The 14,507-nt window shown below is 45.7% G+C and overlaps 2 protein-coding genes and 1 pseudogene across 2 annotated transcripts; 1 reads left to right on the top strand and 2 right to left on the bottom strand.

Annotated features, from left to right (window-relative positions):
- Window positions 1-207: 207 nt before the first annotated feature.
- On the bottom strand, window positions 208-1,919 carry LOC147462854 (gibberellin receptor GID1C-like). Its single transcript, XM_086485760.1, has 2 exons — window positions 1,186-1,919; window positions 208-1,115 (listed from the first exon to the last, which is right to left on the bottom strand). The coding sequence occupies exons 1-2, from the start codon at window positions 1,882-1,884 to the stop codon at window positions 519-521; spliced, it is 1,296 nt and encodes a 431-aa protein (XP_086341886.1). The 5' UTR covers window positions 1,885-1,919; the 3' UTR covers window positions 208-518.
- Window positions 1,920-2,573: 654 nt separating this feature from the next.
- LOC147462853 (uncharacterized) lies at window positions 2,574-4,149 on the top strand (annotated as a pseudogene).
- An 8,593-nt stretch (window positions 4,150-12,742) lies between these two features.
- Window positions 12,743-14,270, bottom strand: LOC147462852 (gibberellin receptor GID1C-like). Its single transcript, XM_086527647.1, has 2 exons — window positions 13,558-14,270; window positions 12,743-13,478 (listed from the first exon to the last, which is right to left on the bottom strand). The coding sequence occupies exons 1-2, from the start codon at window positions 14,116-14,118 to the stop codon at window positions 12,897-12,899; spliced, it is 1,143 nt and encodes a 380-aa protein (XP_086383773.1). The 5' UTR covers window positions 14,119-14,270; the 3' UTR covers window positions 12,743-12,896.
- Between the last annotated feature and the right edge of the window lie 237 nt (window positions 14,271-14,507).

Below are 14,507 nucleotides of genomic sequence, written 5' to 3'. Positions count from 1 at the left end.
TGGGATTGCATGCATGCTCTCGTGTTGCTCTCATGGTCGCCAAAGCCGGCATGTCGGCCACAGATGCGCAGCACGCACACAATCCCCATATATGTGGAGAGAGAGAGAGAGAGAGAGAGAGAGAGAGAGACTCTGTTCTATTAATGATCTATTTTTTGAATCTGGTACCCCCTACTTTAATTAAAAATAGCAGGAAAGGAAGACCACTGACCACTCAAGAAAATTTAATAATTAGGACTCATGAAACTCATGAAATGTAAGGTTGGTGGAGAAAACACTTCCTCAACAATTGAATCGGACAGTGAACTGTTGGATAAGGGTGGGATCCTGCGATCACTCCTGATTCGACGGCACCATGACACCACTCTTCATCGGAGCCTCTCCGCCAAGTCCATCTCTCTTCAGTGAGTCTTCACCTGTGCAACACACATTTCTCCATTGCCACTCTAAAAAATGCATCCATTACCTGTTGCTCTTGGGCACACATGACCAACATTGAGACCACAAACACAACAATCTCACTTCGCTGATGCTACAGCGGACTCCGCGCTTCGCTTGCCATCCCCATCCTCAATAAATGCCACAATGTCTGACAACATGCGTGACCCAAGCTTCCTGTCTCCCAATACATGGAAGGAGTGTATCCCTCCTGTATAATAGAGGAGTTGGACTGGCTTCGATGCCTGCACCAGACCCTGCGCATATCGAAGCTGCCAGTCTTTCAAAATGTCAAATTCGGCGATGGTGACAAGCGACCGAGGAAGCTGCAGCATGGACAGATCTGGAGCATTAGGGCCCATCACATTGCAAACAGCATGATCTCTGTTGGAGCCATGTGGTAGATACGTACGCCAATGCCAGTCTGAGTTCTCCAAATTCACAAGCAATGCTTTGTTATGCATGCGAAGCTCTGTCGGAGTTCTGTCCTTGCCACCAAAGAAAGGGAAGAGAAGCACATGTGCCGTTACGCAGAGACTTCGAGGATGTGTAGACGCATCACAGGCCAACCACTTTGCGCCCAAATGGTGCACAATGTTGGCCCCAGCACTATCACCCATCAGCACGCATTGTGACAAATCAAGCTCGTGCGGTTTAAAGACATCCCCCTTGAATCCCTGCATCATGCAACAAGTTACAATCAGCTACATCATCTATAAAATTACAAAGCATCATATGTGAACACACCTCCAGCCATTCCAAAACCGCGTAGCAGTCATCATGTGCTACCGGAAAGCGGTGTTCTGGCGACCTTCGGTAATTGACGGACACCACTACTGCCTTGCTTCGCCCACACAGATGTCTGCAGAACTGATCATAAATAAAGGCATCTGCAGCCATGACCGCAAATCCGCCCCCATGAATATAGACGATAATGCGTCTCTTCCCCTCTGTTGCATAATCCAAACCTTCATGGTTGTTGCCCATCTTTGTCATGCCATTGCTAACATTGGCTTTGCTTGCAGGAGGGAGAAATATGCGCACCCACAAGCCCGTCTGCGAGTTGATGACGACATCCTTGCTTGAGACACCGCGCAGCTTATCAGGGACCTCACTAGCAGGCACCTTATATTCAAGCAGGTCTGACAAGCGGCGATTGAGAGTACCATCGGGGCGCCGAATGATGTCGTTGACCTTCTTGACGACAGCAACAATTAGGCGCATAGAAAGGGAGACAGAGCCTTTCTCAGTGGCGAGGAGGGAGAGCTTCGCAGCATCACTCATGTCGACGAAAGCGGGGCAGGTTTCTATGAGAGCAGTAGACAACGTCTCTGCCGCCATGAAAACTACCTCTGCGTATGTGTGTGTGTGCGCGCGCGCGCTGGGGCCTAGGAGACTGTTCAAGTGGGTGAGTGAAAGCAGGCAGGTTGTGTTGTTGGCAGCCATGAAAACTACCTCTGCGTATGTATGTGTGTGTGTGTGTGCGCGCGCTGGGGCCTACGAGACTGTTCAAGTGGGTGGGGCAGGTTGTATTATTAATACTTCGAGACTTGAGTAAGTGATTTAATTTTTTTAAAGGAAATTAAGAGGAGAATCAAGGGTGATTCTCATGTGGAGCTTTGCTAAGGAGAAACCGCCGTCAGAACATGAGTTTGTCACACGTAGAAGTTGAGTAAGCTGGGGAACTGCAAGCGACGTGTTGGGTGTCCTGCATGCGACACTGCTTTTAAGGCAGGTCGTGGCAGTCAATAGCGGCAGGGGTTGGCAATTGGCAGATGGAGTCCAGTCGCACAGGCAGGAGCGTGAGGTAGCCTGTCGTTTGTGACCTATGCAGTCTTGGCGTAACTATAGATTATGATTGACACAGGGAACACCAAAAAAGCTGTTTCTTTACACGTTTTATTGGGTGTTTGCCAATAGAGAGCACTTGGGGGGGTTTCACGCAGGGTTCCATGCAAACAGCAGGTAGTAGGTGATTCAAACAACAGGCAGAAATTAGTTGCAGCAGCGACACAATGGTCTCGAAGGTGTAATTTCATGAATCACTTACTTGAATTTCATGATTGCTAAAATTTGTGAAGCGGGATGTGGTTCCATTGGTTTCTGTTTCTGAGGGTCCAATGCTGTAGGTTATCATGGTGAGGATGAAGAAAGCTACACGTTCGGTTGGTGATGGCGGGGATGCATCTGCCTCTTTGGTCCGTAGGGGTAGACCTAGGAAGACCAAGGAGGAGCTGTTGGCGGCTGAGAGTAGGCGTCCAAAGAGGCTTTTCGAGCTAAGTATCAATATCTCCGTTGGGGTGGCAGACGTAGATAGTGACCTGCTTCCTATGCTGAAAGAGTTCTTAGAGAAAGAGACTATTGCTGGAATGTGTTCCATCGAGCGTGGCGGAACGGTATTCCACTTGCACTTCCAAATGGTCGTGCGTATTATGTCCACATCTATTATAGCGGTCAACAAAAAGGTGAAAACATACTTGGGATGGGATAGAGAATAGCTTGTGGGTGCCACTGTTCTTTGCAGGGCACTGAAGCAAAATAACATGCACACATTTCAGGGAATGATTAGGTACTGCTTAAAAGACATAGGCAAAGAGCATTTTCATAATGTTGGCCACAACATATCTCCTGATGACATTAATAAAGGGATCGAACTTTACACGCTTCTGGGACAGATGACTTGAAGAATAAAGTTTGCTTGACAAACACGAATGTGTTTGATAGGGCTTGAAGAATAAAGTTTGTTTGACAAACACGAATGTGTTTGATAGGGCTTTCATGTATTGGAAATATAGTTTGAATTACCCTATTGGTCATGACTTTCTTGGAACTTTTCACCACATGATTAAGAGCGGTAAGTACTATCCATCGTCCACTTGGATTACACCTTACCAAGGGCGTGGAATGGAGCAACGAAAAATTGTTGTTGTATGGAAGTGCATGGCATTTTCGAGCACAGTTACGTACAACGATATACTCGACGTTTTTGTACTCCAAGGTGCCACTCACCCCCGTCTGCATTGGTTCCTGAACAGGTGGCAAAACAATGAAAGGTATTCCATTAACTCCTCCCCTGTATTGTGACGGCCTAATTGTTGGTGTTATTATTTGTCTGTATGAACCGCAGGGAGCAAGGGGAGAATATGGAAATGAAGGAAGTGGTGAATATATCTGATAGCGACGACGACGATGACGCTGGTATTGGAAGTGACTTTATACCCCTGTTGAAGAGAACTAAAGTTTACGTTATTGCATGCTAGGTATGTTGCTAGAATTTCCTCCTAATGCATTTGCTTCGTTTGTCGAGGACTTTTTTTGTCTGTGATCGCTCTCGTAGGCGCGCGCAATGGAGTCAACGGAGCCTGCTGTGGAAGCTGAGGGAACGGAAATGGATCAGAGTCAACACGATAACATAGATGATGCAGTATTGCAAAGATTAGAGGATGTACTGATGCAAATTTGGCGACAGCTCCGTGGTGGCAATGTTGATGACAATGACACTCTCCGTGCTTGCATAGTCAATTGCACAGAGAGTGTGAAAGACATGCTGCAGGATATTCAACTTAACGCTGCTAATGTCCAGGTTGTAGAGATGCAACCACAGAAAATGCTTTGTCAAGGAAGATCGTTTCTTTCAAGGCACAATTGAATCGGTTGAACGCAATAGTTGTCAGACTAGGAAACATAGCTTCAAGAAATTTCCGCTTGTAAAACCTACAGTAGTTATTATAGCAATGAGACAGTTGTGATTACCTTTTTTGCCTATATTCTCATACTTATTGAGAGAAGAAGTTATTGTAATCATTGTGGTTATGAATTTTTTCAAAAAAATTACAGTCTTCATATCATCTTTTCTTGTAAGAAAGTTTTTGTCGTTTTGTCTCAAGAAATTAAAATCGCCTTGCAGATTGTTGCCATGGGTTTATTTGTACTCTTTTTGAAAAATTAATGCAATTGTCTATGGTCTACTGCTTGGATTTAAAGATGGGAATCTTGGAAGATATGAATTTCTTTTACGCGGAGCGAGTATCTTTTTTTCTTTTCTTGAGAAAAAGTGGAATTGAATTAAATATGAAAACACACAGTGAACCCACAGGTAACGGGGGGCCTCACCTCGTTGGAAAGAGGGAAGAGGGAACACACCCAACACACACAAAGTTTGCCTCTCTATAGCCCAGGGATTCCACTGCACCCCTATCCACACAGAATCAATACACACACACAAACTTTTCTCAAACGAACTCGCAAGTGAACCCAAATCAGTGCACACACACTTGCGCAAATCACAATCTACCACACACCCATAAACACATCTATTTCTTGCATACAGTCACATCATCTCTCTCTCTCTCTCTCTCTCTCTCTCTCTCTCTCTCTCTCTCTGTGTGTGTGCACATCACATCCTTTGGGGGGGGGGGGGGGGGGGGGGGGGGGGGGGGGGGGGGCACCTGCCTACACACACACCCGGAAACACGGTGCAACAGAGCAGAAGAGAAGAGAGGGGAGGGGGAACAACACCGAAAGCAACACAACTAGAGCTTGCTTCTTCTTCAATTGATGGGCTATGGTGGAGAATACAACAAACAAAGCTATGTCCCTCTTTGTTCTATCTGTCACCCTCTAAAATACACCAAAGTATGAAAACTTAAATATCTGCTAATCGGTGCAGAATTTGTCTATGTGAGTGAGATGCAAAAATGCTCAAAACTCCATTTTCCTTGTCATTCCTTAGACCCGTTTTTACAAAAAACTAGTTATGCAAAAATTTTACAGACTGAGACTTTTCGCCCTCCCTCATGCAGAGGTGTGAAATCTCTCACACACTTTCCTTTCTTCCACTGATCACATTTATGTCCTAAGAGCATTTTCCCATGTAAAAACCTTTTCTTCAAGCATGGAATCTCTACACTTAGGCCTTCATAACCACATAAAACATACACTTCCTGGATCTCCCTGGCTTGTAATGGGCCTTTGTACTTGCTTTATCACCCATGCCTACACCTGTAAGCATACACATCACTATTTGCGTCCTCTGCTAGAATCCACACACTTTGGCTGCACCATCGTCACTAATTGATGCCTCCCTAGGGAGGTGGGATCAATGGCCCATAGTAGGTGTCGCAAGGCGGGTGCAATCTAGGCCGTTTGATCGTCATTTGAACTAGGTGTGAACTAAGAGTGAGGTATGTGCACCACACCAAAATTCGGTGTGAACTCGGTGTGAACTCAACGTGAACATGGTGTGAACTAAGTGTGAACTGAGGAGGGTCTGCACACCACACCAAATTTGGTGTGAATTCAATGCAAACTCAGTGTGAACTAGGCGTGAACTAGGTGTAAACTTGTCCGCGGCGCGGTGATCTATAAACTTACCACACACACACCTTTCAACGAGTGTGAATTGGGGAGGGTCTGCACACCACACCAAATTTGGTGTGAATTCAATGCGAACTCAGTGTGAACTAGGCGTGAACTAGGTGTAAACTTGTCTGCGGCGCGGTGATCTATAAACTTACCACACACACACCTTTCAATGAGCGCGCGTTAGCTTAGTGGTTAGAGTCAATTCCGTGGGGGAGAGGGTAGTGGGTTTAAGTACCATATCCGAGAAAGCGGGAATCTTTTGCATTACATAGGCAATCCAACGGTCACAATCAACCAGTGATCGTGAGCCATTGATCCCACCTCCCAAAAGGAGGTGTCATTTAGTAACGAGGGGGGCCTCGGGACTGGTTATCCCTAAAGCTTGAAGTTACATCATGTCAGAGATAAAATCTTCCATCTTGAATCTAGTGGAACTAGGGTACGTTTCGCACGAGCGTTGAGACGACATAGGCGAGGCCCAAAGCCTAGAGCTTCCATGACGGCTTCTATATATGTCCATGTTATTCTGGCATAAGCCTTATCTAGGTCCAACTACAGCAGAATACACTCTTGCTTTGTGACAGTTGCGTATTTGATGCCCACCATTTCTGCCAAGATGTTATCATAAATGGACCTTCCATTGATGAACCCATGTTGATGGGGAGAGATAACCTTGGCTAGTAAGGGGGCTAGTCTGAGGGCTACTACTTTAGCAATAATTTTGTAGGCCACCGACATCATCATTATAGGGCGCCAATGTTTTAGTTGAGAACAACACATCTGTTTTGGGATGGGTTTGATAAGCCCTCTCTTATCTCCAATGCCCCTTCGACAATGGCTTTATTGGCCAACCTTGTGATTGGGACCTTGAGATCATCCCAAAATTCTCTATAGAATTCCACTGTCATCCCATCCCAACCCAGGGATTTTTCCTTGCCAAGGGCTTGCAATGCTAGTGAACATTCGTCTTCGGAAAATGCCCTTTCCAAGCTATTAGCTTCTGAGTGGGGAATCTTCTTCTTGACACTCTGAAGTAAGGTCCCTCTGGCTTCTTCCACTTCTTGGGACTAGATCTCTGGCCGTCCAATGATTTGACTAAGATAGCTCAACATCAGACCAGCCATCTCATCCTGGTTATGAACTGTTGTCCCTTTCTCATCATATAGCGAGCGGACGTGGCCCCGGCTATTCTTGATTTTTAAAGCCCTAAAAAAACTGAGCTTGATTAGAGGCTTCAGGTTGCAGGAAAGTCTCCATGGAGAGAAGCCTTGCCTTTCTGATATCTTCTAACTGCTCATTAGCAAGGTTAGATTTGGCTTCAAGCCATCGTTTGTGCTCATCCTCAGTAGCAAGCCCATTGGCTTTTTTGGAGGTAAGCAAATGTACCTCCGCTGTAAGATGCAGAAGGTGTACCTCCCTAACTTTCTTGATTCGGGGCCCCGAGGTTTTGATTGCTTTCTGGATGCTCCAAGCAAAGAGGCCCCACTCATTGTGTTTGTTGAGGTTGACATCTTTTTTGAGCTTACCCAGTGCTTTCTTTGTTAGATTCGTGAATAGAGGGTCTTTGAATAGGTGTGCCCCTGTCACTAACAATTTTTTTCCACCTCTTGGGGTCTGCTCCTCCCCTGTATTCTTCTTAAAATGTATGTGCAAAGGTATGTGATCCGAAAGGCTTTTTGTTGGGACTACCTTCATCTCCATCAACGACGGTATCCAGTCAGCTTGGTGTGAGCAATAGCATTTGTCCAGCCTGGAGGCAGTGCGGGCATACTGGAGGCTTGTGTACGTGAAAGCAGGCGTGCTGTCCCATGGGCCGACTTCCCATAAGTCAATCATCGCCCACTTTTCGCACAAACTTTGCCATTTAGACCTTTCCAAGCCAGCCAGCATACTGGAGGATCCTGTTCTATCCCTACTCTTTTCTACCATATTGAAGTCGCCAACCAAAAACCACTCACCTTCAATAGAAGTATCTCTAAGATGCATCCATAGTTTAGCTCTATCTTTTGCATTGCAAGGGTCGTACACATTCACAATGGTGAAGGGATGGCGAGCGAACTGAGGGTTAGCGAACTACGAGCGTGGTCTGCAGGTGTAGGGGGATGCAAGGTTTCATAGGATCACAATCTGAGACGCTTTACGAAGCATGAGGATCACGATATGAGGACCTGAGGGTAGGAGAATCACAATGGAGTTGTGAGTGGCGGATAGCAACATGGCTTGCTCTACGGATAGGTAGTGGTGGCTACACGGCATTGCTCAGCGGGGTCCTAAGGTGCGAAGGGGTGGGAGGTTGCCCGCAGCCTGCTTTGCATTTGAGCCCAGCTAGCCCATGTCATTTTCGACACGCCTATCTCACGATTATTTTCTTCTTGGCATACGATTATTGTCTAAGAGCCTAGCCTACAATTATTATCTTGCTGACTTACGATTATTAGCTGGTGTTAAAGCGATTGTTATCTCCTTGAAGTTTTTTTTTGGCCCTTTAGGTCTTGAATCTATTATCGCTTTAAAGCCTTTTTGCCCTTGAGGTTAATCAAGTATTTTTAGTCTGCGTCATTTGGTAATGGAACCCGACGCTCTGGTCGTAAGTGAAGACATTGTCAAATTTTCACAAATGTTAGCGGCGGGTAAAATACCGAAAATGGAGGTAGCCGTGCTAATGGATGAAGGCCGCGGGTCCGGTCTTGGGACCGTTGTACGACGCGAAAATGTCGAGCCCCACTTCGCCAAAGGCTTCAACCATGAAAGAGGACAAAACTGTCTCGATTGAAAAAGTTCCGTATGAGGAAACAAGAGAGAAAATGGGCTCAGCTCAAGGGTTCAAATTCGAGGTAAAAACTCTCAAAGACGGGATTCCTCAGTGTCCCATCTGTTCGAACGCAAATAAGACGTCAAGTGCATCTGCAGCTCGCAGGCTTAGGCATCTCGTTTGCTAGCATACTCAAGGGGCCTAACTCTAAGAATTATGAAAAAAGCTCATCAGAAGGGATGTCGAGTGAAGGAGATATCGAAAAACTGCAGAATACAAGAGCTAGACTTCAGCAAGAGCTCAAGGAAGTCAACAAAATGATTGAGTCCGACCCTAACAACAACAAAAGAACTTGCTCCCAAACAGATTACAGTGAGTTGGTTGAAGACATGTTGGTAGATCGGGTCTTTTCTGCTTTAAAAAAGTCTTTGCCACGGCAGGTGGAGGTTGCCGAGGCTATTACTGTAGCAATTCCACCAACACTTATCAAAAAACAGTTAGCCAGGCAAGGTAAGCTAACTCTTGTATTTGGGTTCAGTGGAAGAATCCCGAACAGGTTTAAGATTATTCAATGGCTTCACGGCCCGCAATTCTTGGTCATGGAAGAGCAGTTGAAAGTACTTTTTACCTAGCTAAAGGTTTTTGTTCAGTGAGATTCAAAGAGGCCTCCAATGTGGAAAAGATCCTTGGCAAAGGGCCCCTAGTATTTAATAGGACTATGGTTTGTGTGGTGCCTTGAAGTGAGTGTTTGACTTAGCTGAATCTCTACAAGGGTTTCATCCGGTCTGGGTTGAGTTTGTGGGACTGCCTAGCTGGCTGTGGGATAATCTCGGGATGCTTGCTAGTCAACTGGGCACTCCTTTGTTTATACCTACCAAGAGAGGGTTTGGCAGAACCTCAAATAGGGTTTGTATAGGCTGGGATGTGTCTAAAATGCCCCCTAAGAGCATGGTAATCAATGTCGGAGCTGGGCTTGTTACTATTCCGCTCAACTTTGGAACATACTTTGGAGCATGTTTTGAATGCAACAATTTTGGACACTTCGTCAAGGATTGCCCCTTGAAGTCTAATGGTACTGCAGCTCCGGCAACACAGGCCCCCAATGAAATGGAAACCCCGATGGAAGGGCTGGAGAAGCAAGGAGGCAGTAACGAAGGGGCAAATGCAGGGAAGGATAAAGAAGGTATGATGGATATAAAAATTCAAGAAAAGATTGTGGAGAAATCGATTCCCATACAACGAATTTCTGCAAGTGCATGCAATAATAATATGATCACTACTGCCGTTGCTATCTCAAAATTTATGACAGTGACAATGACGACGGCTGTTAAAGTCCCTGGTTTGAAAAGAGCCAAAAGGGTGAAGACAGTGGCAAGAGACTCCAAAGTGCTTCAAGTCGTGAGAACACTTGAGGTGAAAGGTTCTAATCCGTCCTCCACCCCTTTGAAAGGAGGGGGGTTCACTGTCCCACTGCACAATCCATTTGCAATACTGCAAGAAAAGAAATCCCTTGACTTGGAGCCCCCGGATTCTCTTGAGACCAAGGAGGGGGGGGGGGGGATGATTCAGCTAATGCTGAAGAATTTGTTCCTCTCTTTCAATGAACCCCTCATTAATGATGGAGTCTCTCACTATCCAATTTTGGAACGTAAAGGGGTTGAAAACCTATAAGAAGAGTACCCTATTCTGGGAGGAAATAAAAAAGGAGAAGGCAGTCAACTGCTGGGCCATCCAGGAACACCACTTAGATGCCCATAGCAAGAGAAAGCAGGTGCTAGGAAAGAAACTAGTATTCTATGGAGAAAGAAGTAACGGTTTCAATGGCGTCCTCAGCATTGCGGACAGAGAATTGGAAGTTGATTCTAAATCACCCATCTGGCAAATTCGTGGGGGGATTAGAAAAAGGATCGAGATATCTTATTTGTTGATTAAACGCTTAGTTTTTACTATGTCCATGAGCATATGTATAGGACAAGAGTTTAATTCATTTAAGGTGTCTTTGTTGAACAAATGGCATTAAAAAAATGGTCGATGACATGTGCCAAGAAACATACAAAGCCCTCATTGTCAAGTTCTCTAAGGCTTTAGGAGGGCAGCTTGAAGCTCTAACATGAGACTAACTAGCCTTTGAGTGCTACAAGATTTTTCGGCCAAGTGTGCCGAGTTGCAAAATCCCTCAAGCCAATTGTCAAGTGCTTACTAGGTTTTATGGATCGCATGAAGCTGGTGGCCCATTGGTGGAGCTTTTGTACTCCCCTGGTTGAAGCCAATCCACATACTATTGTCCCAGGAGCTGAAGATGGGCCACCTTGGTGCACAAGTGCTCCTCCACATGCTATTGCACATGCACAAGAAGATTTAGAAATTTTCTCATGTAGGAAAACGGAGTCTTTCTAAGTGTTTTTCATACAATGCATAACATCATGAGCTTCTGCTCAAGAGGCACCGCATACCTAGCTAGCTACGATTGGGGGCAAGGACCACCCCCCCCCCCCCCCCCCCCCCCCCCAACCGGGCCGGCAGTCCACTACCCGCAATCTTACCTAGCTAGGTATGCGGCGTTTCCCTCACAGCAGCTCATGATGTTGAGGTAAGCCCCCAATCGTACCTAGCTAGGTATGCGGCATTTCCTTCATAGAAGCTCATGATGTTGAGGTAAGTCACAGTGTGGGAAATATTGTGAGAATTTGTCCAAAACTTCTTGTGATACTCATTGAGTTCATAGGGGCCATAGACATTCGGTAGGGCCACTATATGGACATGGTTCAAAGTCAAGGTCAATGAAGATGGTTGGATGGATAAGTTCTGCACAATGAAGCTGATAAAAGCTAGCAATGGGAGGATAACTTATGGCATAGACCTCCATGAGGCTAATCTTCTCCTCAGGAATCTCTCGTATATGTTGCCCTAGTTGAGCCAATCCACAAACGATTGTCCTGTCCTCTAGGGGCACAAGAGCTCCACATCCTATGACATGCACTCCTTGAGTTCATAGATGCCACATGCATTGGAGAGGGCTGTTGTGGATGTGGTATCAAGGCCAATGAAGATGATTGGACAGATAAGTTCTACGAAGGGAAGTCGGTGAAATCTGGCAATCGAAGGATAGCTTACAACATAGCCCTCCATGAGGCTGTTGTCTTCTCTTTCACACATACTGGCATTATTGCAACATTAGAGCTTGCTCAACAATCCAAGAGATAGCCTATTTCAATCTTGAAGTATTAGAATGGTGACATACTTGACCACTAGTTTGATACTAGGTACAAAAATAAAGAAATTTGGACAATCCAAGTATTCAATGGAAGCACCATCTCTTCCTCTACAAGAAGAGATGAGGTGATAATATTTTTGGTGAAGGGAGGTGGGCAATTCGCTACCTATATAGTGCAAGGACACCCTGTAAAAAGAAGAAAACATTAAAGAGAAATTAAGCAAAAGAAACCGTATATGTATCAATGTATACTCGACCATCTCTATATATGGGCACAAAAAGTCTTTTGACTTTCCATCCATGGGTCTTTTCGTTTCCTAAACTCACCCTTCAGTTATGCACGTCAAATGTTTTGAAAGGATTTTCAATTTTCTGAGACTGGGGAGACCAAATAGTTTGAGAGGCTACAAAAAGAGGGGAAGAGTTGTCTCCTACAACAATGGCTTCAAGGACCTAACCTCATCCTCCTCAACAAAGGTCTATTTGGGAATGGTAGAGCAAAGGTGCAACTAATGGGAAATTGTATCAAGATTTCCAACTTGAGAAATTTTTAAGACAAGGATGCCCCATAGCCTCCTTACTCTTTGGCACCCCCCCCCCTCTTACATGTGAGACTCAACAACAAATGGCAAGTAAAACTATGCAAGAAGACGATGAATGTTCAAATATGAGCAGCTACAGAGTCCTTAAATCCCACCTAAGAAGTCACTTTTACTGTGGTCGATAACGCATAAGGAAATGTGGAAAGGGGATAGATCAGCCAAGCCCAACTCTCTTTCGGGACTTGTTGCAGATGCAGCAGGGAAGTCGAGGCCCTTCCCCATTTGTTGATTTTCATTTACAGGTCACAGAGGCAAACTTCGACAAGCTCCTGGCTTGCAATCTTCTTGAATTTAAGCTCTAGTGTGCTCTTTCAAACAATCAAAACTGGAGCATTAAGTCTCATACCCTCAAATCTAGGAAATGGAAGGATGGGCACAAGAAGTCTTTGAAGAAGGGTTGGTTTTGTCACAATTCTTCCTTGATAGATTGCAAGTTGTCATCAATGACATTACAAGGCACATCAACTTAAAACCGCCGAAAGGAAGACTACTCAAGAGCTTTTAATGCCATATCATCATAACATGGTCATGACTCATGGCATTGGCAAGGTTGGTGCAGGCTCTGTTTATCCTCAATAAATGCCACAATGTCTGACAGCAAGCACGATCCAAGCTTTTTGTCACCCAATACATGGAAGCTGTGTACCCCTCCTCTATAATAGAGAAGGCGGACTGGCTTCGACGCCTGCACCAGACCCTGCGCATATTGAAGCTGCCGGTCTTTCAGAATGTCAAACTCAGCAACGGTGATGAGCGACCGAGGGAGCTGCAACGAGGACAGGACCGGTGCATTAGGGCCAACCACATTGCAGACAGGATGATCTCTATTGGAGCCAGGGGGTAGATAAGCCCGCCAATGCCAGTCTGAGTTCTCCAAATTTATAAGCAGTGCTTTGTTTTGCATGCGATGCTCTGTCGGAGTTCTCTCCTCGCCGCCGAAGAAAGGGAAGAGAAGCACATGTGCCGATACCGAGAGGTTCCGAGGATGTGTCAATGCCCCCCACTTGGCACCCACATGGTGCACAATGTTGGCACCTGCACTATCGCCCATCAACACGCACCGTGACAAATCAAGCTTGTGCGGTTTGAAGACATCCCCCTTCACTCCCTGCATATATCATGCAAGTACAGGCTACAATCAGCTACATTATCTATCACATTACATGCATATTTATGTCAATACACACCTCCAGCCATTCTAAAGCAGCATAGCAATCATCATGTGCTACCGGAAAGCGGTGCTCTGGCGACCTTCGATAATTGACCGAGATTACGACTGCCTCACTTTCCCTGCACAGACTTCTACAGAACTGGTCAAAAATTGCAACGTTGGCCCCCATAATGGCAAATCCGCCTCCATGAATGTAGAAGATTATGCGTCTCTTCGCTTCTGTTGCATTATCCAAAGCTTCACACATGTTTTCCATGTTTGCCATGCCATTGCTTACCTTGTCTGTGCTTGCAGGAGGAAGAAATATGCGCACCCACAAGCCCGTTTGGACGTCAATGACGACATCCTTGCTTGAGACACCGTGTTGATCGGGGACCTCACTAGCAGGCACCTTATATTCGGCCAGGTCTGACAAGCGGCGATAGAGCGTACCATCAGAGCGGCGAAGAATCTCGTTGGCCTTCTTGATGACAGCAATAAACAGGCGCATAGAAAGGGAGGCAGAGCCATTCTCAGTGGCGAAGAGGGCGAGCTTCGTAGGATCACTCATGTCCACGACAACGGGGTAGGTTTTCATGAGAGCTATGAAAACTGCCTCTGTGTGTGAGTGTGTGGGTTTCGCGCGCGAGACAGAGAGGGGGATGTGAAGTATGTGATGTCAGATGCATAAAAGCTACTAGGCCTCTTGCCATGCGCGGTGTTGAACGCACTGATGAGAGACTGTGAGGCGTGAGCGCAACCGCACAAATGCGCTTGTCAAGTTGTCATATAAAATATAAAAATAAAAGACAAGAGTCCTTTTGGGAGGTGGGATCAACTACTCACGATCTATAATTGATGGTGATCGTTGGATTGCTTAGGGAATGCAAAAGATTCCCATAAATTGGGAACGTGGGCTTGAACCAATCCCTCTACCCCACCTGCAATAATCTAACCACTACCTAAACTATCATGCACTAAATAAAA

This window comes from Adiantum capillus-veneris, chromosome 2 (genome assembly GCF_014529385.1).
Source record: "Adiantum capillus-veneris isolate H3 chromosome 2, ASM1452938v2, whole genome shotgun sequence".
Lineage (NCBI taxonomy): Eukaryota > Viridiplantae > Streptophyta > Polypodiopsida > Polypodiales > Pteridaceae > Adiantum > Adiantum capillus-veneris.
This window is presented reverse-complemented; position numbering and strand designations above follow the sequence as displayed.